General features: G+C 44.9%; 1 protein-coding gene across 1 annotated transcript in view; it reads left to right on the forward strand.

The window, feature by feature from the left end:
- The window catches only part of LOC138498336 (fibrocystin-L-like), a 339059-nt gene that overhangs the window by 29527 nt on the left and 287261 nt on the right, over nt 1-22271 (forward strand). Inside the window, exon 3 of the mRNA XM_069622135.1 lies at nt 7845-7934. Coding sequence (XP_069478236.1) covers nt 7845-7934 — 90 coding nt within the window. The remainder of the gene's footprint in view (nt 1-7844; nt 7935-22271) is intronic.

Here is a 22271-nt window from a genome sequence, read left to right on the forward strand (position 1 = left end):
AGTCCTGGGAAGCCCTGACTCTGTCCCTACCCCCTGACAGTCTGTCGGGTGGATGTCCCATATATGGTATTGTGGGGAAGTCCAGGCCAGACTGGCTGGAGCCTTCCCAATGACTGTATGTTGTGGGTACACCCTTGTGGTAGGGTCTGGGTGAATGGAGTGTATGACCAATATGCACTTCATGTTATAGATGCCTATTTTCTGGTATGTGACATAAAGACTGAGACAGCCCTGCCCGAAACTGGAATGAATGCAGTGTGGAGTGCTGAATGGCTGGGTACTTGTCCCAATACACATTCCTTGTTGTGAGGGTCTGGAGGGAGGAGAATGGCCTGAATGCACTGTGAGCCTGATTGGCTGCCTGCCTGCATGAATGCCCTTCTGGATGTTTGGTTGCCTGAGTGTGACCCAGCAGAGTGAATGAGAGGCCAAACAGCATATCTGGGGACCTCACACTGATGGAAATTGTTCAGAAGCGGAAGTTGATGCTTCTCTCAAAGCCGAGCTGGAAGGTGAACCTCTGTTCCTATCGATGCAATCTGAAAACTGCTGTGCCTTCAAGAACTGATCCAAGAGAGGACCTGGCTAGGAGACCTCTTCCCACGCTACGAGGGACCATCGTGCACAAGCTAACCTTCGCCAAAAGCGCCCTGGAAGTCAGTCCTCGAAAGGCTGCCAACCGGAGACAGGGACCGCAGCGGAATCACAAAGCGAAGAGCCCGGACATTGAAGTCCATCACCATCGCCGCCGGAGCCGCAGTTCTCCCTTGCTTAAGAACACTTTGAAACAAGGACACCCTTGCTTATCACCGATGACCACTTTGCCCCACCGGAGAAAAGTCAAGGCTGCCGACGAACCGAGGAGAATCCACCTGTGGGTTTCCTGCCACCCGAAGACTACAAAGACGCTGACAACTCGACGGCCATGCTGGGCCAAAGTTCTTCAGTAACTCTTTGAGGCAACGAACTACCGTCGCCGAGGAGCACTGCATGCCTCATCTTCGCAGGACATCCACGACCGATCATCAATGAGCACCGCCAGGACCGAAGCTGCTGCCTCAACCCCTTTGTTCACCCTTTTCTTCGTGGGATCTCTACGATCCGTGGCTCCTGCTTTAAAGGGAGTCTGCTCAAAAGGATTGTCAACGACCCGACGTCGAACTCTGCTATTCCAGGTACATCGGAGTGGTAGAACTATTTAGAAGGAAATAAGACTCATCTAAACAATATATGGACTGTGCTTGTATTATATCTTTATTTACAGGTTGCCCAGGTGGGGGGATCCTCACACAGCACTGTGTCTTGGGTAGGGGCCAGTATTCTGCCTATTGTTTAACCAACCTGCTCTCCTCCTATGTCTATTGTTGGTTCACTTTATTAACTGATTTGTATGACATTTTAACTGAGTACAGTTGATGTATTTTAATGGAATCAAAGAGTAATTGTGGTACCACATAGAAACTGTATATATTTACCATTTTAGATTAACTTGAGCACAAAGTGTGTTATTGTGATTGTGTACATAACTTGTGCCTATTTATATAAAGGACTGTGTTTTCATTAACATAGTGTGTGGACATTCCTTTGCGGGTGCTTGGGGACAACACTGCACTTAAGAACCAGCCTACATCACCTTGTGAGAGCTTAAGCCTTAAGCCTTGATTGCTCGTCCAACGTTACCATATACAGAATCTTGGTGGGGTGCTCTGTGCCTCTACTCTGCCATATAGAGAGCAGGAGTACAGAAACCCCCCTCCAGTCTTTACAGTGTCTTTAATAGAATTATGACTTTCTGTTACGATAGTAGGGAAAATCTAAATTCTATCAGCTTAGTCCCTTGATGTTGGGGCAAACATTGGAGTAATGAGGCACAGCCTCAGTATCCAACATCCCCCACTGACAGATCACAATTGTCAGCAAGATAAAGTTATCTTGCCATGCGCCAGTTTGAAAAACCAACTCACTGTCTGCTGTGTCCACCCAGATCGATAATGCAGGAGGGGGCCCAGCCGAATCTGGTGCCCCATAACAAGCAGGGCTCACCAAGCTCACACAGAGAGTTGGCACTCCACCACATAAATCAGTCTTCCAGTTATCCAAAATACATGTTTTATTCGGCTTCAAAGGTGGATATAAAAGGAAAAATACAACACACTTTTCACCCAGACCTGGGCTTCGTCAGAATGTGCACCGTTTCGTCTGTGAATACATAAATACAAAACATAGTCCTTCATCCGCAGTTATGGTCCTTGTAATGCTATTGCAAAGCACCATCTTTAAACATTTGGAAACACATGGTTACATATCATTTTATTTGGTTCCCTGCGCTATGCACAGCTCAGTCAATAAATTCAATCCTTAACTTGTATTGTATTTCCAATTAAGTAAATGCAAATGCAATCATAGTGGATCGGACATATTCTCACATATTTTGAGGTGTATAATGCTGTGAAGGCAATTCAGATATTACTTCTATAGCGTACTGCCGCAATAGTCTCAGATTTAAATACAAAGTGCCTCTGACATGTAACTATATTCAATTAGAGTACTCTAAAATTCATATAAAGTGCAAAGTACTGTAGAGTAAAGAACCTTATGCAGGTCCCAGAGGAGGTCCCGTGGGAATAGCAGCTAGGACATTCTGAGCGTGGCAAGCCATGGAGTGGCAGCTTGCTATACACTCTCCCCTGCAACCTCCTGCCCAAAGTCCTTTACTCACCCGAGTACAAGAACTACCAGCAGGACTACATAAACCACATAAATAGATGCTGCAATGTATGATGAAAGGTGATTATTACATAAGGAAAGTTTTACGTGTGAAGAAATAACAAAAGCACGCTAACTAGACCTTCGGGCCTGTTGTGATCATTTAAGGGCCACTACATAATTGGCGATGAGGACTGGATCGGCCCAGCTGCTCCACAATGCAAGGAGCAATGCCACCACCATCGTTCCTGCAAGTCCCAGGCAAGCCAGCTATTCCATGGCTCCAATGAGAGACTTTATTTCAAACTTACCTGGAAGCGATGGGTGGAACAGGCTATCGAGTGGGGCGCAAGAAGGCCATGTTACTAAATGCGCTAGGCGTGGAAGGGCAAAGAACTTTTGCAGGCCTGAACCCAGAAACCTGACAGGAGACGGTGATGACATCTATCAAGAGGCAAAAAAGAGAATGGCCAAGAGATTCTGGTGTAAAGAAAATGTGGTACTACACAGAATCAGATTTTACGGCAGGAAGCAATAACCGACAGAACCTGTGGACGACTACGTAGTCAAGCTAAGAGAATTGGCTGTCTTGTGCGCATTTGGAGCAACGTCAGAGGAAAGAATCTGCGGCATGCTCATAGTCCACACGAAAAACAGAAAGGTACAAGACAAATTTATTCTTGAGAAAGAAATAGTGTTGGATAAAGCAATCCAGATTGCGAGAGCGGTAGAAGAGACGTCTTGCAGGTGCAAAGAGTGGGGAGTTGCTGCGCAATCACCTGAAATACAGTGGGTACAATCCAAAGGCAGAAGGGAAAAAGGACAACGCAAAGCCAGAAATGACGTAGCAGTGAAACGCGAACTGTTGAAGTGCCACAGGTGCACCAGTACAAGCCACTTGGCCAACAGCAGAGAATGCCCGGCAAGGAACATAGAATGTTCAAAATGCAGAAGATATGGACATTTCATGTCGGTGTGCATGTGGAAAGCGATGAAAACTGTAAGCAATCCAGAGCGAAGAAGGCAGAGGTGAGTCCTACTCAGATGAAGAAGCATGCGCCACAGTTCTCATGGTGAACAGCGTCACGACTCAGAGGGAAAAGGCCCACTGCACCATTAAAGTCAATTGCCATGAAGCAAGAGTGATGGCAGACTCTGGTTCCGACCTCACCATACTACCCTTGAATTTATACAAAAACTTGGTGGGTGTCACAATCACACTTTGTAAGGGAAGAGAGTTCGACACTCCCTCCCGAACCACAGAAGCCAAATGAATTGACCCCTCCCACCATGTTTGCCACAGACTATATGAACCTATCACGCATTTCCATTAACTTAATACCTGAGTGCCTCAACACCCACACACACACACATGATTTGAAAAAAACCTCCTCATAAACCTGCCTCCTGTTCCTTCCTGGTTAGACACACTTGGATACGTGTATAGCTTTAAAATGGACACATGGATAACATATTAGCATAAGCGAGATGAAACAAACAAATGGGAAGTTTCCCAACATGGTAAGACGCACACATGGCCTCTTAGGCAAGCATAAGCAAGACGTAACAGCACACAAAACATATTCAACAGCAGAATCTAGTTAGCAACACTAGATCAGCCCATAAACACTTGTGACTCTCCCACACATAACTTCCAGATACGAGGATTCCATATCCTCCTCGTACTAACTGCCACTTTGCAGTATCCCTTTTAAAGTTCATGTTTTACTTCTGGCCAAAAGTTCCAAACAAGCACATAAACCATAGACGTAAATAAATGCCCCCTGGGCGCCTCATAAGGGCTTCTTGCTTTTATGACTCAGACCGTAGCAAACCAGACTTCATTCCAGCCCCTCCCGTACTTATCTTTAGTCCGGGAGCCCCACAGGACTACCTGGACGAAGAATGTGCTGCCAAATGGAGGTCGCAGTAAAGTTTCTGTCTTCCTGCTCGAAAATAAGCTCTGTCCCCAGTCTGTCAGCATGATAGTGTGGGAAACACACCGAGAACTCCTTCTTCCTCCGACCGTAAGTACGCTGAACTCCCAAAATAAGCTGCACCTGCATAATGCTGTTGCCGACTAATAAGCTGTCCCTAATCACAGGCAGCTGGCAGCGCGCGCGAGGAAGGACTACAGATGCACGCTAAGGCTGCTGGGAAATGTAGTCCTTTCTTCCCGCAGCTCCCAAGGCACTTTAACATGCGAAATGCAACACCCCACGTCTGCCCCAACCTCCATTCCTGACAGTGGGAAGAGAAAGAGTCAAAGCCTACAAACCAAACATCAGTCCGACGGCGTACAGAGGTGCCAGTGTAAATCTTTTGAGGTACGTCAGAGCAACAGTGGAATTCAAGGACAGGGTCACCAGAACCTTAGTGTATCTTGCAGAAAATGGACCACCAGTATTAGACTGTGATGACTAAGCCAAACTGCAAATCAGGCTCGAACCCAGCATGGAGGGACAAGTCCTGTCCATAAACAAAAATGGCACCTCAATCAGCAAAGAAGATTTGCCACAATTGTTTTCAGACACGACTGGCCGCATCAAAAAATATGCGCACAAATAAAACAAAAACAGGGAGCTGTACCAGTCAAGCAGAGACCTGTGCCGGCAATGGCGAGAGTTGCACTACAACAAAAGCTCAACAAGATGCTATCGGAAGGAACCATAGAGATGGTGGAGTGTTCAGAATGGCTCAGCCCAGTGGTTCTCATAAAGAAACAGCATACCGGCGACTTGCGCATTTGCATGGATTTACGCAGCCTAAATCTGGAGGTGGTGGCGGACAGTTACCCCCTACCGAGCATAAATGAACTGATCTTGCTCATGAAGGAGGCTAAAATATTTTCAAAATTAGACATGAGGGATGCCTCCCACCAACTCACCTTACATCAAAAATGCAGACCCCTCACGGTGTTCATCACACCATTTGGAACGTATCAATTCACAAGAATGCCATTTGGATTGTCCTCAGTGGCCTCTAGATTCCAACGCATGATGGACTCCCTCTTGAAAAACATCGGTAATGTCTCTTACTTCCAGGATGACATATTAATGTGTGCAGAAGATATGGAGACATATTATGCAGCTCTCTGCAAAGTGTTGGCAAAATTGCAAGAAGCAGGAGTGCGACTACGCTACAACAAATGCGTACTGCAGGCGGATGAAGTAGAATATCTGGGATACACCATATCCAAGGCTGGCATGAGTCCCAAGAAAGACTTACTGCAAGCAATCGTAAAGGCGCCTCCCCCAACCAGCAAAGAAGAGCTAAGATCGTTTTTGGGGCTTTCAGAATACTACGCAAAATTCATACCAAACTTCTCAGAGACCACTGCTCCCATGAGAGAATTACTCAAGAAAGGCGCGTAATACCACTGGGAGGCATACAAGCCAAAGCATTTGATGATATCAAGGATGGAATAATGCATGTGCCCTGCCTACAACCCTTTAATCCTCAATGGAAGACCATGATTACCACGGATGCCAGCACATACAGTATAGGAGCAACGCTCACGCAAAAGAAGATCGATGAAGAACATATTCTCGCGTTTGCGTCCAAGGCCCTCTCAAAATCAGAAAACAATTACTCCACAATTGAAAAGCAGATGTTAGCATGCACATGGGCCGTGGATCACTTCCGCACATACGTATGGGGTACAAAGTTTCGGTTGGTTACCAATCACAAACCCCTAGAGCATCTACTGAGCCTGGGAGGAACCCACGCAGCGACACCTCGCCGTGCTCAAATTTCAATTAAAAATATATATTAGAACAATGCGCTTAAGATGAAAAATGCATACAGAATTTTGCACAACTGCCTATTTAATCCTCCAGTCATTGACATATTAACCCATGCGCACAGGCTTCACACATTCTCTACCACTGTATTGTGCAGAATGTAGAATAGTAGAATGTCCACGTGATCAGCTCCAAGTTAATGCTTTCTTAATGTTAATGATTTTTTAACAAACATTAGATCAGTGTTTGCATAACGTGACATTATCTTCCAGCAATAAACTCTAAGGTCTATCATCCCGTGTGCATGTCACAGCCTCACCAAATCCTCTAGCGACTCTATTGCAAGGACAAAATGTATGTGTGACGGGGCGGCTCTGCATGGTGCTCTATGGAGAAAGTTATGATGTTGGTGATGCATATTTTAACAATGGGTAGAGTATGAACTAAAGTTACATATACTGTGAATTAGTGATAAAAAACACAATACTCCATCACCCTGAACAGGAAGTTCCAGGTAGCATGTTGAATTTATAGATTCTATGGCAATAATTCAATATTATTATTTGGGGAGTGGTGATGTCCTCCGAATATGCGGTCTTGCAGGCAATCCAGGAAACTATAGGCACAACTGAAAACAAATGATGGGTGTTGGAGCAGCAATATTTTGACGATTCCTACCCCCCATCTATTGTCCAAGATTGTGTCCATAATGGTTGAATTTCTTGCAGAATCAGAGAGACTAAATAGGGCATTTGCTGTGGTGTCGTGGCCCACTGCCTTGAGAAGCAGATAGACCAGCAAGATTATTCACATTCTTTATATGATAGAAATGGGTTGATGCCTTAAACATGCTGTCTATAATGATGCTGGACTTGTCTGCTGGTAGCATTTCCCCTTATTTCCCTCCAAACTTGTAATATGGTGGAACATAAAACATGGCTGCATTTCTTTTACTGCCCTTTTTTAGTGCCATATTGGGAAAGGAGCCCTTATTGCTATGAACTTATTCAATAAGCTACTCAGTCTTTTGTAGTATCTAGTTAATACGTTTATAAAATCTTTGCAATGCCCTCAGTCTTTATCCAATAAGTTTGTTGCTTGTGCTCCTCTTCTGCTGCATTCCCCAAGCTCCCCTGGCATGGCTAAACCTTGAGCTTAGCCAAGCTATCATAGGAGTTGGTGGTCGTCCTAGAGAGCCTTTGCCTGGTCTCTATTTTTGGGCTGCATAGGTTGTTTGAAGCTTGGGTATGGTAAATTAATGTTTTAACCTGTCCTCCTTTTGTATCTGGCCAGTGATTTACACACAAACACACACGCACGTGCTCTCGCACACACACCCACACTTTACGAAAATACAAATAATGCTAAGACTTCTGTTATTTCTGATTTCCGTAGGGCAGACCTGTGAAATTCTCAACATAACAAACAGTGCAATAACTTGCAGAATGCCAGCCAAGCAGAACACCTTCAGAACAATATTTCCAGGTAAGTGGTCTATACATCTGGTGGTTATGTTGTAAATTGTTTGCTTTCACCTCTCCTGTCTTCCTAATGTTGTGCATGCCTCAATTTGAAATCTGTCTATGGCAGTCATATAGGTAGATGGCAAGATAAATCAGTGAGAACATTGGTTGGTCTGACATCCGTGTTCATGATGTAGGACGCTGCTACTAATTCTGACAGGATCGACCTAGCTTTTTTTTTCTTTGCAAGGTCAATGAATTGACTACTGCTAAATTGTTTAGTAATTGCATTGCACCGGTCATTAGATCAATTAGAAGCAGAAGGACTCCAGCATGAAACTCTGTATACAAATCTGAAATTATTTAAGCAATAGAACCCTTAGAGGGGGAGCATCAGTTACAGGCCAAAGTAAAAGCCTGCACTAATATTACTATTAGTACCCTGGCCCGTTGTACTGGGGTACTAATAACTTATTTTTCTTGAGTTGAGAAATGGGGTGTTCACTGTTTTTCAACTTGAGAAAAAACTACAAAAAAAGGTGGGTGCCATGGATCGGGAAGAAAGTAGTCCCTTCTCCCTTTCCATGGTGGCCATTCGCGTGCCGTCGACGTGCTGTGAACACTAGTGTTCCCAGCGCCGTAGAGGGATGAGGCAGAAAAAGGTAAGTGGGATGGGGCGGTGGGGTTGAAGATGTGGAAAAGGGGAGTGGGGAGGAATGGGTAGGGGGCATGGGGGAATGCACTTCCTGCTACCCGGCGAGGGAAGATGGTAGCCTCCCTGTCGGAGGAGGTTTGATGCAAGGTATTTCCCAGTGTGCTAAAGACCATATTCTGAGTCTCCTCATTGGCTGGCAGGCCGCCACACCCACCTAACCCGGTATTAATATTCATCATTATTGAGACGCTCAAAGACCATCCATATAATCAATCCTCTAGCATCTAGAGTAGTGATAACAGGGAGATACTTCAAGGAGCAGCCTTAGAGCGGCTGTCAGGAGGTGGTGCATTTGTGCTGCTCCTTTTGCACGTCTGTGAAGGATGAAGAACCAGTGCTGTAGTGACCCTCTGGCCTACACTGTGCACCAATACCACTTGAAAAGCAAAACTGCTGCTAAGCTGCTGCTGAGACATAAGTCAAGCTATACTGCTGTATCCTATAGACATGGCAGCCAAGCAATGAGGTGTGGTGCCTGCCTGCTTTAAGAATCTGACATGAGGTATCTGCTCTGCATCTATAGATGTCTTCTGATGTAGAGCGTAAGAAGCAGGTAATTGAGAAGTGGAGGGCTGGCCAGGTGTAGGCAATTTAGACACTGATGGGATGAAGATGCTGCTATCTGAGGTATGCAAGCTTGAACGTATGGGTGCAACAAGGACATGGACCTGATCTGGAGCCCCCACGTCGGATTCAACCCAAACATCTGCTGACATCCTCCTTGGAAGCCCACCAACCTGTTCTCCCACAACCCTCACACTAGCAACACATCATGCCCTACTAACATCAAGGAAAATAAGTAGTTTAGGTCATTTTATGATACATTGTGGTCTCTACTGCTTGGATCTTTCCCTTTTGCCTAACTATAAAATAAGTTTGGCTTTGAGGGAATTTACCTCTCAGTGTGCATTTTAAGAACTGGAAACTGGCCTAAGTAAATCTATCCACTTGGATACCACCTTGTGTGACCTCCTTATTTAACTACCAATGATCCACGAAAACTCACAAATCTTCCAATGACACTCTGGATATCTCCACAAATGGGTCTTGCTTCAGCTCCTTCGTTTGGGCAGCCCAATGACTCGCCAGACCCCTCTACTGGCACTGGGAGTGCAAGCTGAAGATATATTTTTTTCTGACAGCTGCCAGTGGAACCCAACACACCAGTAGACCAACATTCTCTTATGGACACCTTACATTGGCGCAGGGGGATCAGCAACCTTCTCCTACACTGGTTCAAGTCCTACCTCACCAACCACCAGCATTTTGTTCAGATGTACTCTTCTAGATGGCCAGTGCTACCCCTCACCTGTAGAGTCCTACAGGGCTCCATCTATACATGGAGCCGCTGGGAGCTCTCCTAGCCACACCCAACATCCACATCCACCAATAAACTGATGACACACAGCAATACCTCAAGATCGACTCCATCAAGGACATCCATAGGCTCAAAACCTGCCTCTCACTCATCCATGCAGTGGATGCCCGCTGCAAACTTGAAGCTCGAATTCCTACTCCTCACCAACAACACCGAACACCCAGACATTCAGATCGGGCTATAAACCATGAACTCTGAGGACTCACCTCCTATGCTAAATCCGTCAGGTTCCCCAGCCACAAACACCTCTCCTTGAAGACACACATAACTAAGAAAACTCAGACAGCTTGGTATCAGCTCTCCCTACTGCGGAAAGTGAAGTCCTTCCTCCGTCCAGACAGCTTTAGATATACTGTTCGAGCCCCGGTCCTATGCCACCTGGATGGGGGGCAGTGCACACCACAAATACCTCCTGTCATCCTCCCTTGTGCCCCAGAGAAGTGTCCGATGTGCGGCCAAATGCCTCCTCAAGGGTCTACGCAGATACAACCACATCCCCCTGGCCCTCATCGACCTTCAATGGCTTCCACTGCATGCACAAATCACCTTCAATTCTTGCTGCGTCATGTATAAGACAGTCGCTTCAAGTCACCCAGCTACCTTGCAGAGAAACTCAGCATCTCCAGCAGACAGTGCACCACCAGAAGACAGGACACGTGCCGACTTGAAATCCACCGCTGTAAAAAAGAAGGGACCAGAAAACAAGCCTTTTCTGCCTACTCTCTAAGTCTATGGAACCTCCTCCCATCAGCATCAGACTCGCCCCAACGCTCCTACAATTCCAAAAATAACTCAAGACCCACCCCTTCAAAGAGTCTCTCCTCCTCACCACCTAGGCCATCATGTCGCAACTTGCACCACCTGACTCACTAGACACTGCTTGCCCCTCTCCTCCCTGCCACCCGGTTACAGCTGTACCCTTCATCTGTGTCCCTCTATATCCTACCCCCTGCTGTATATCTGTTCTGTTGTGACTCTGAAAAGCCCTCAAATAAGATTCTGTATTGTTATATACCTCTGCAAAGCACTCTGTTTCTTCTCGAAGCTAGGTCCACACTCAATAAATAACATTTACAGTGTCTGCCATTTCCATTGCTAGCACTAGATTCAAGTAGGAACCCACTTTTTCCCAATGGAATTCAGACTATGGACCTTTTAGCCTTTTCTTTGGCAATGATTTCCAGCCCATTATGAATACCATATGTCCATTGCTGTTATTTACCCACCTCTGTTTGCCCACATATCACTACCATCAGGGTTAACCCTCTCTGGGATGTGCGATTTCATCCCAACTGAAGGTACTAGTGTAATCTATCTTTATGTATCTTGAATGTTGCCACTGACCAGTACATTTGTTAAATAATTTCAGTGTGGAGGCATACGTATTTCTCATGAATTAGTGCAAGTAAGCATCCATAGAAAGGGAGCCTGTATCAACATAGTGGGGGTCTCCCTTTGAAAAATAGTTTTAAAACAATAGTTTAAAAAAGGGCATTTTTACAGCACATATTTTGCAAACAAATTAATAAAATACCATAAATTTTCATTTAGTTCTACAGCGAACTCTGCATGATGCCAGATCACCAAATGTACACTGGACCTTTTTTTTTACGATGCTCCTGTCCATAAAATCTAGCAGCACTGCCAAAGTAAGCACATGTTCATTATGCCTGTGTCCACAATGTTGGTCATCGTTGCTACTGTAAAACACTTTCATGATCCTTGTGCTCAAAATAAACAACATTGTCATTGAACACGTTCATGATTCTTGTGCCCACAATACGTATCACCATTGACACTGTAAAACATGTCCATGATGCTGGCACGCACAACATATGTCAGCAGTCCCACTGTAAAGTTAATTGGTGAGAACGGAGAGTCTTGGGGAATTTGGCAGTTGAACAGTGCTTCAGACAACATTGATTGTATGGCTAGTTAGTAAAATGGCATTTTCATACCGAGGAGACTGCGTTTTCGGCATATCTTCTCACAACAATAGCAATACAGATGGACCAAAAGAAGGTACAAGTAGATCAGAAATGGCAAGTATCTATAACAGTTACTTTGCTAAACTTCTACCAAAGTTTAATCTTTGACTTATCCGAGATGATTGAAACACCACATTTTTTGTCCCAGAACAGTCTCCTCCATACCTTAAAACTACATTTGGACATCATCCGGTTACAATGCATTACAAACTCCATAAAAAGGGCTAAAGAGAATTTCAGAAACTAGACAGCATGGCTACATATTCGAAATGGCCAAACATGTTCCTTAAAGCTATTTTCCATTGGTCTCCTCCAGCTGTTCTGAAATTAGTAAATATTTGTTTTACATGTGCGGTTGAATGAATAAGGTTGTAACGCGTATGGCTGTCTCTAAGAAGTCAGAACAATTATAAACTACAATGCAATGTATTAGCAACGGGCATACGTTCAGAAAATCAACTTTGGAAGGAACACACAGTGCAGCAAATCACACGTGGAAAAGTTGCATTATCTTACTTTCACAGGTTTAAATGTCAAAACGGTTTAAAAAGTGGAATAAACAAAATTGGAATGGAGTTTTTATGCTAAGGGACAGATATACATCACAGGAATAATATGAAAGTGAAAGAGTGACTTTAGATTAATGACAGGACGAGATTTTCACTGGGAAAGGAAATTCGGTTTTAAAAATAAAAGCAGTTGACAGAGAAAATCAGTTTGGAAAGGAAATGACAAGTTTCACTTAAAATAGATTTTAGTGGCTAGAAAAGAGAAATGGTCCCGTGAATAAGAAGGTTAAGCTGCAGTTGTAACCCCTTCACGCAGTGTGCCTCTTTTAGGGAGAATTAATTTATTTAACAAAAATAGTATTAAGGACTTACACAAGGACATCATTGAAATGAAAAGGGCGCTAACACTGGAGATCACTACAGATTTTCCTACACAAGGTACACAAAGGATTCTGACAATTTTAAGGATTTCTGCTAAGGCAGTTATAGGATTTCTATCAGATTGGACCTAATACAAGGTAACAAAGCAAAGGATGCAGTTTGTGGGTGTTGGGGAAGGGAAATACTCACATCAAGCACTGGAATGAAGTATTTTGGACAGCGGACCGAGTTTCTGGACAGTGAGGCTATATCTGGTCATTGGTCACAGCGGCGTGCTCTCCTAGAAGAAAACAGCTAGGCAAAGGTCTGGTCACGGCACAGCTGCACCTCAGCTGGATAAGACAGGGAGCAAGGCAAGCAGGTAGTTCTGGATAATCCAAATGAGGATTCAGCCACGTTTCCCCTTTCTCCCTGAGTTATTGGGATTTTTTAGTGGGGTTTTTCTGGATCAATGGTCCTACCTGGATAGGGTCATCTATGCGCTGGCCTGGCAGTGGGATCTGGGATCATGCAGGATGAATGTGGAATATCTGGATATGCAGGAGCTGGAAAATTCAAAAGAGTGTGTCCTTTGTCTCTGTGAGCCTCCCCCTTTTATAAGGCAGTTGACATCACAAGATTTACTATGGGGGCAGACCTTTGGCTTGACATGCCTCTAACAACTGGATTGGTCAAGGATGACTGTTACCGCCTACCTGTCAGCCAGTTGGACTTCGGGGACATGACATCAGTTTTTATGGTGTGTTCTTACAACCCCATGGGCCTCCCACAGTTTGTTTAGCCAAAATCAGTTATTACATAAATTGCACATTTTTACAGTTGTGGCACTTTTGAAAATCACATAGGCAGATTCCAGATTTTACAATGAACATGTCATTCCAATTCCCACATTTGTACGATATTGTTTCGCCATTCTAATAATCTTTCACATTTCTAGTGGGAACCGGTTCACCTAAAATTGTACAATTTTCGATATGTGTACCTATTATCACAAAGCACATTTGCATTAAATTTCAAAGTTACACCAAGTATACTTTTACCACGATTTACATTTTTCTGCCGTTTGTGTCTCCTACCTGCTAGGGAAAGCTACAACATCTTGTTTTAATACCACAAAAGTGACATTTAAACTGTTAAACTGTCGCATTCCCGCATCTTCTGGTTGCAGAAACAAAAGTCTTAACGTTTATTAATTCCAAACAGTCTTTTGCCCCAAATGGCCAGTATTGTCTTGCCAATGTTTATATTTATTAGGTTTATATAGCGCTTTAATCCAAAGCGCTTTACAATATAACAACAAGATACAAGGATAATGAAAGAAGCATATTTACAGTCATAAAACAAACCAATGAAACAATATGTAGAACAGTTAACCTAGATGGCAGTGGGTGAGGGGAAGGGTTAGGAGGAAGGGAGAGAGGAGGTAGTCAGGGGAAGATGAAATAACAATTTTCAATTTTCGGATTCAAATTTCCAAGGGGGTAGGAGGAGGGAAAAAAGGGAAGGGGGGGATAGGAAGGGGATAGGAGGGAGAATAGGGATGTAGGGGAGGAGCGATGATAGGGAAGGAGGTCAGACGGGGAGTGGAGAAGAAGAGATTTCAAGGAGGTACGGAAGGTGGGAATGGAGCAGATTGAGAGAGGTAAAGATTTCCAATGTAAGGGGGCCAGGAGCTGGAAGAACGGAAGCGTGAAGAGGCGCAAGGGGACGGGGGGACGGTGAGTAAGAAAAGGCATACTTCCCAATGTTGCTCTGGAGTTGCCTTTGAAACTCCCCAGTTTGGGTTGAGGGGATGTGCTGCTAAAAAGTCACATCTATGTGTCCCAGAAATCCATTATACCAGGCTGGAGCACTGCCACAGAGTCTGACGAGGACGCAAGATCCACCACCCTTGCCTATTCATATGCCCCAGGGGCTGGTCCACTTGACGGGAGGCAGACCCTGTTCCCAGGAAGCAAAGTCCTTTGAAGCCAGGCGAGGAAAAACATAAAACCTGTTCTGTGGCTTCAGCACATTTTTTTATTTTCTTCTTTCCTAAACCAGATCACAAAACTCTTGGAATTAAATATCCTACATATGTTTTAAAACAAACCCCCCCTCACTTTTCTATGCAAGGATAGGGCTTTAATTCAACAACTTCCTTTGAAACAGACATTTCCTTGTTTGTAAAAATACATTTTTTACACATGGTTAATTTTCCTTTGCTGCCACATCACAATGCGGTTTTCTGTTATATCTAGATTCTGAACATTATTTGTAGCCCTAGGCAATTTCTCCTACACAGAAATCTGTTCAAGGGAAGAGTCCACAGAAACTGACATAAGCACTGAGAGATAGGGCTTCTTTTGAAGAGTTTAGCTGTGATATTTTGTTGCAAAGTCAAGCGTTTTTCCGTACGGCTTGGAGTGAACTTCTTTGTTATTTCACAGATCTTGCCTGACACAGCCTGTCATTCAGTGAGAAATGCCCCCTTTTGCTGGGGCACAACCATATGGATGGACATAGCTGGGTCTCACTGGAACAAAACTGTGTACTCTTGAAACTGTGGAAAAGAGCATCAGGGCGCAGTCATTTTAAATGCGAAATATTTCCTTTTTCAATGGGAAATTTTGAAGCTGGCAGCATAGCAGCGCTGCTTTTCAATTCTTTTTTTCGGTGTACATAAGGAAAACACTGGCAGCCATTCTCGGGGTTTTCCCTGTTGCATCTCGCCCCATATGTGATTGTCAAAGACAGCGCAGTGCCGTTTTGGTGCAAGGCAATGGTGCTCAACACGGCCAGCACAGCCATTCTGCTGGTGCTTCTGAAAATGCAGTTTGGTGATGTAGGGGAGTTCTGCTGGGTGGATAAATGTACCCCACAGATCCCGCCCCCGACTTTCCCGAGACTTCTTGTTGAGGGAGAGTAGGGCAAAGTGGGGTTCATTTGGTGGAGTCCTTCTTCCATCAGGGAGTGGTACGCCACAATCCTCCCTTTGTCTTTCGTTGGAGTGTGGAGCGACAGCCCCTTTCCTTCCTTCCCTTTCTGGGTCCCCGGGGAGATCCTCATTGGTCTTTGAAGGAATGGAATCGGTACTAACTAGTGAATAAATAAAGACAGGTTTCAAAATGTTCCCACTGATTGTCTTCCCGGAAATTTGACATTATTGGTACACACATACATTACATTACATTCATTACTGTACTTGAACCATTTCAGCAAGTAATTCCTCAACAAAGCAAAGATAACTATCGATATTTATGCCATGTTTTTGTAATCGCTTTTTGCAATGGTAATGAAAAAAATTACTCCCTGTTAGATAGAGATACCTTTTTCTTGTTCTCATTCTCCAGATGTCCCCTCTAATTGACTTTCCCTTGGCTCCTCAATCAGCTGCAAAGTATGCCTGGGATGACAACTCTTTCACTGATTAATGTGGACCCATTTCTCTTCCGACAGCTCTCCTTTGGGGATGCAGATTCTGTAGGCAACAGGTGATATTTTATCTACAATTTCAAAAGGGCCATGCCAGGAGGGGAGAAATGTTCTCTTCTTAGTCTAGTTCCTTTAAAAATTGTACAAGTAGACCCTATCTCCTACTTGGTATTCCTTGTTGGTTGTTTTTAAGTCATATTGAGTCTTCATCCCCTCTGCTGATTTTTCCAGATTCCGCTGAGCATACGCAAAAGCATGCTGAAGGTGTTTTCTTCGATTATCAGCATATTAATGGGTTGTGGCGGCGTTTATCAGTGTCTGCTCTTGTGTTCTGTAGAGCAGACGCTGAGGTAGCACCATCCCTTGTGCAGTCATTAGCTCAAATTGAGACATTTTGGTCGCAAAAGATCGTGTAGATCTAATGGCCATCAGGACAAGTGGTAATCGGATGTCCCTTCTTGGCCCAGAATCTGCCACAAACTTTTTTAGAATGTTCACAATTGTTTTATTGTACCTCTCAACTCCCCCACTAGAGGACTGGCAGTATGCAATATGAAGTTTCCTTTTTACCCCAAGTATCTCCCACATCTTTGTCATCACTTCGCTGGTGAAGTGACTTCCTCGGTCTGACTCAATCCTTTGGGATAGGCCAAAACGCGAGAAGATGTGGTTGATCATCAGGGTACCTGCTGTTTCTGCCTTGCAATTTGGGTCCGGGAGACATTCCACCCATTTGGTAAACAAGCATGTTACTGTTAACATGTACTTGTTCCCCCTAGAGGAGCGAATCATAACCCGATGAAATCTACTTGTAAATCTGACCAAGGCAGTGTCATCCTCCTCTTCTGGAGGGGAGCTCAGTGTGTGAGTGAACTTGGCTGAAATTGTGCACAGACAAGACACCCCTTCAAATATTGGTTGAGGTCCTGCCCCATGTGGGGACAGTATCCCGCAAGATTTCTAGAGTAGTATGAAACCCCCGATGACCGGCTGTGGCCGAATCATGGGCGTGACTTACCATCAGGCTTTAGAATGAGGTAGGTACCACCCACTGGTCGCATCCAAAGATGGATCTCCTTACCAAGAAACCGTCTTGGATTCAGAACATTTTCATCAACACCCTGAGGTCCTCTTTCCCAATGTAATCGGTATCCGTCAGAGGAAAGTTCTCAGGGTCCTCAATGTGTTGATAAAATATTCCAATAATCAGATCCCCTTTTTATGCCGTGATTAAATCAGCATCTGGTTGTCTCCTTACTCCAGTAGGCAGTTGAGAGTTCATTGTGAGCATTTGTCTGGGACCTAGTGACAGCAGTGATCTGGATTTCCCCCAACAGGGACTTGATCTCAAGGAGATCTCCCTGGATGGCTCCGGTTTTGGCCAGCTGATCAGCTAGGTCATTCACAGTTTTGTCTGGCCCCTCTATTCTGAAATGACCCTTAATCTTTTTCCAATAGATGGCCATCCCATTAGAGGTGACCAGACCATTAATATTTTGTATTAGCTTGCCATGTTTAAGTGGTTTGTTATTAGCACACAGCATGCCTCTGGTTTTGCAATTAACCAGGTGCTCCACAAACCCGTTCCGGACATAATCTGAGTCGGTGATTATGACCAGATCATGGAGTTGGTGTTGGACGGCAGTGAGGATGGCGTGATGAACTGCCATCAGCTCTGCCACCTGCCTACTGTGGGGATCGATTTTGTATCGAGTGGAGGGTTCCGGGGCATCATTCACCCAGGATTTCCCAACGCTGGCCACCAGTTCTTTTTTCCCATTGTTATCAACATGGTAGGAGCACCCGTCCACATAAACTGTGAGCATTCCCTCGCACTTGTCTTCTTCATAGACTTTTTGCTGGGAATTCAAGTATGCCTCCATGTTGTCCTGGGTTTTGAGTCTTTCCTCCTCGAGACAGTTTTCTCTCGCACAATCATGCAAGTCAGCCAGACCTTGCGCGAGGGGCTCTTCTTGTTTTGGCCATATCTGACCTCCACAGGAAAGCCTTTCATGGACAGAATCCAGGAAGTAATTCTGGAATTACTCACATTTCCTGCCCAGATTCTGTTGCTTTGGAGGAATTGCAAAGGCTGGTGTGGAGTCTCCACTATGATGTGTTCCCCCTGGATGAACCGGCGGTAATTTTTCAATGCCCACACCGTTGCCAGGAGTGCTTTCTCACAATCGTTGAATTTTTCCACCACAGAGGATAAAGTCTTGCTTACATAGGAGATGACTTTATTGACCTTGTCATGCTTTTGATATAATACTGCTGTCAAGCATGTATTCGAGAACCCTGTCTCCAAGAAGAACTCCTTGTTTTTGACAGGGTAAACTAGACAATGCGCTTGTGAGAAACTTCTTTTGAGTTGTTTTACTGCCTCGGCTTGTTCTGGACCCCACTGTCATGATGCCTACCCCCGGGCATCCGGATCGAGTCGATCAGCCCCGGGAGCAGGCATCCAGATACTTATTAAAACCCCAACAACACCGGCAGGGGGCCGTTTGGATTCAGTCCTGGGGCCTTAGGTGCCAGGCTCATCATAGAAATCGGTCCTGGCGCCATAGGCGCCAGGCTCATAGACTTTACTTACCTTATGCAGACCATGCTGCAAATGAGTCCAAGCCAATATGAGGCCTGGATGGGACTATTTTATTACAGGGACTATTTTTCACTCGGGTGCGGTTCTGGGGAACTTCTTACCTGGGACTACTTTGCAGGCTATTTAAACCACACCCGAACAGCAGCCCATGCTTCGTGTTATTCTGCATCCAGCAGCGTAACGCTCACCGTGTCTGCAGGTCAGCATCCAGTCTTCTGCCACGCCCGCCTCGAATCCGGAGCTCCTAGACAAAAAGAAAAGAAAGGAGAAGAGGTTAGATCACAGACATTATTTGATTGCTTACCTGATTCCGGACCCAGCACAGCTCCGAGCTTGGAAAGGACATTATTTCAGCACGCGTCGCTTCACCAGCAGCAACGCCACGTTATACTCGCGAGTCCAGCGCATCTTTCGACTCGGCGCTGCCCCCATCATTTTCTTTGTCGAAACCCAGCACCTGGGGGGAAAACAAAAGGAATAACAAAGTGAGCCGAGAAAACCAACAAAGACAATCTCTTGCCACCATAGGCTTACCTGCTTTACCACCGGAGGTATTATCCTTTAATTTGTCACATCTTCCTATGCTGCACCTATAAAGGGAGAGAAAACAGCAAGTTAAACTCATGCAACTTTTACCGGAGAGTGTTTGGTAATACAGACTCTTACCTGAACGCCATCAGCTGCCTCCAGGCAATAATCTTTTGGACCCAACTGCAACCTAACGAGGGAATGGAACAAGAGTGAACATCGGACATATTGAACTCTTTGAACTTTATGGACACTGGAGTCAATATTCCTCCGGAACTCCTCCAGTACCTTCAAACCAGTGAACCAACTGGAATCTACGCGCCCCTGCATGCCATGCAGGATGGAGAGCTCATCATTTAAAAACATAAGGTGAGGTTACCAAGAGGGGATATCGGAGGTGATTAGTGGGGAGAACGAGAACAGTTGGGGGGCCATCACTAAAGTCCATGGGTGGCTAAATCCCTTTCTCCACTTGCAGGAGAATACTTCTACGAGTCCAGCAGACAAGATTAGGGGGCTAGTCCAGACTGTCATCTCTGCACTACGTATCACGTTGGTGGAGACCGCAGCTGTCCGGGTCTGATCAACGCCCCTGTGGGAACCAGTTGAGCGTAACACCCACTCCCACTTGACCCCCCCTTCAACAAATGGATCAGGTGTCCTGTGACTGCTTCGTAGTCCTCAATTAACTTCCTACTGTAATAAGTCAGTCCAAGGAGGCTTCTTAGCTCACACAGAGTTGCAGGGTCTTTTAGTTTTAATAGTGCTTCCACTTTCTTCTCCTGGGGACAGAGACCCTCAGGAGTTATTTCATGTCCCAAGAAGTTGACATGGATCCTGCACCACTGTGCCTTCTGGAAGGACAGTTTTGCTCTGGCAACCCTCATCTGGGTCAGAACATAACGGATTTCCGCTATGTGTTCCTCCACAGTTGAGCTTTTTATCAAGACATCATCCAGATAGCCGTTGCTTGGGAAGAGGAGTAATTGTTTTTCCTCTCTAATGGGATTGTTGTTTTTATCCCCTGGATTTGTCTACATATATTTGGGCAGAAAATATAAATCAGACACTAACCCTAGTGTCCATTTTCCTCTTTTAGCCATCTTCAGGACAGAGGCATTTCTTTAACGGAACAAAATCAATTCTTTCACCCCTTTCGTGGTTGCACACACAGTCACTGTATAGTATTTTCAATCGGATTGGAGTGTTTTTACTACTTTAAAAGAAGAGCATATATCCTCTTTGTGCGAGGGAGGGAACTCTGTTGCTGTTTGTTTGTCCTCCACAATCGGTAATTCAGCGACCAGAATGTCGTTTTGCTTTCTTTTTAAGTCAGCTTCTGTATTTATTAATCTTAATTGCGAAGCTGGTCTTAAATTGTTAATGCTGGACGTCGTCTCCTGAGTTATTTTGATGTGAACATTGTTCATTTATGTTAGAAAAAGCAGGGGCGAGGCGCGCACTCCAATTCCTGGCCAATATATTACCTGAACAAGTATCCAAAAATAATCACAGAGTTAAATCCCAAAGTGTCCAAAATATTCACAGGGTTAAATCCCAATAATGTTCACAGGGTTAATTCCCTTCTTGCACTGTTGTACTCCTCCAAGCGCTTTCGTATCTGCAATACTCATCAGGGAAGCTGAGTTGCCATTCAATTCAGGTGAAACCAATATAAATGCAGTTCCAGTCTCTAGGAATTAGGGTCAATGTAGTGAACCCATTTAAACAATTCAGGTGACCAGTGAAAGACTCCCCTCCAAAACACACATCATACCCTTAGCAGGGGGTGGGGGGAAAACCATGATTATGGCTCTCCAGTGTAGGGCAAAAGAACCCTAGTGCTGCAGCCTCTGGAGTCCGGATCTCCACAAGTTAAATATTCAAAAAAGCAGGGGCGAGGCGCACACTCCAATTCCTGGCCAATATATTACCTGAACAAGTATCCAAAAACAATCACAGGGTTAAATCATAAAGTGTCCAAAATATTCACAGGGTTAAATCTCAATAATGGTCACAGGGTTAATTCCCTTTTTGCACTGTTGTACTCCTCCAAGCGCTTTCGTATCTGCAATACTCATCAGGGAGGCTCAGTTGCCATTCAATTCAGGTGAAACCAATATAAATGCAGTTGCTGTCTCTAGGAATTATGGTCGATGTAGTGAAGCCATTTAAGAAATTCAGGTGACCAGTGAAAGACTCCCCTCCAAAACACACATCATACCCTTAGCAGGGGGAGGGGGGAAAACCATGATTATGGCTCTCCAGTGTAGGACAAAATAACCCTGGTGAATAATTTGGACACTTTGGGATTTAACCCTGTGATTGTTTTTGGATACTTGTTCAGGTAATATATTGGCCAGGAATTGGAGTGCGCGCCTCACCACTGCTTTTTTGAACATTTAACTTGTGGAGATCTGGACTCCAGAGGCTGCAGCACCAGGGTTATTTTGCCCATTGCACTGGTTCCTGGTTCTGGAAATGGCCAGGACCTTTGCTATGTGCCTGCTCCATTTTTGGAGTTGTCCAGGTCCTCAGCACTGCACCTGCTCCCATGCTCCCATGTCTGCTTCCACAGACTCACCAGAGTGGGACAGTACCTCAGTTCCTAGCAAAAGTCAACCTGACCTGGGACTACAGGTGAAGAGAACACTTGCAGCTCTGGCAGGCCCTATAGATCTGAAACTTCCCTGTCTACCATCTGAAGTATCTCCTATGCGCCTGCATACAACCCTGAGATCACTGCATCCAGTGCTGATTCCATAGTTACCTCCTGGGCCACTGAGCCCTCTCTCACAAGAGTAGTAGCATCAGGGGTCTTCAGCCTGGACTGAGAGTTAG

The sequence above is a fragment of the Ambystoma mexicanum genome, chromosome 5q (assembly GCF_040938575.1).
Source record: "Ambystoma mexicanum isolate Mex_15411 chromosome 5q, UKY_AmexF1_1, whole genome shotgun sequence".
In the NCBI taxonomy this organism is placed as follows: Eukaryota; Metazoa; Chordata; class Amphibia; order Caudata; family Ambystomatidae; genus Ambystoma; species Ambystoma mexicanum.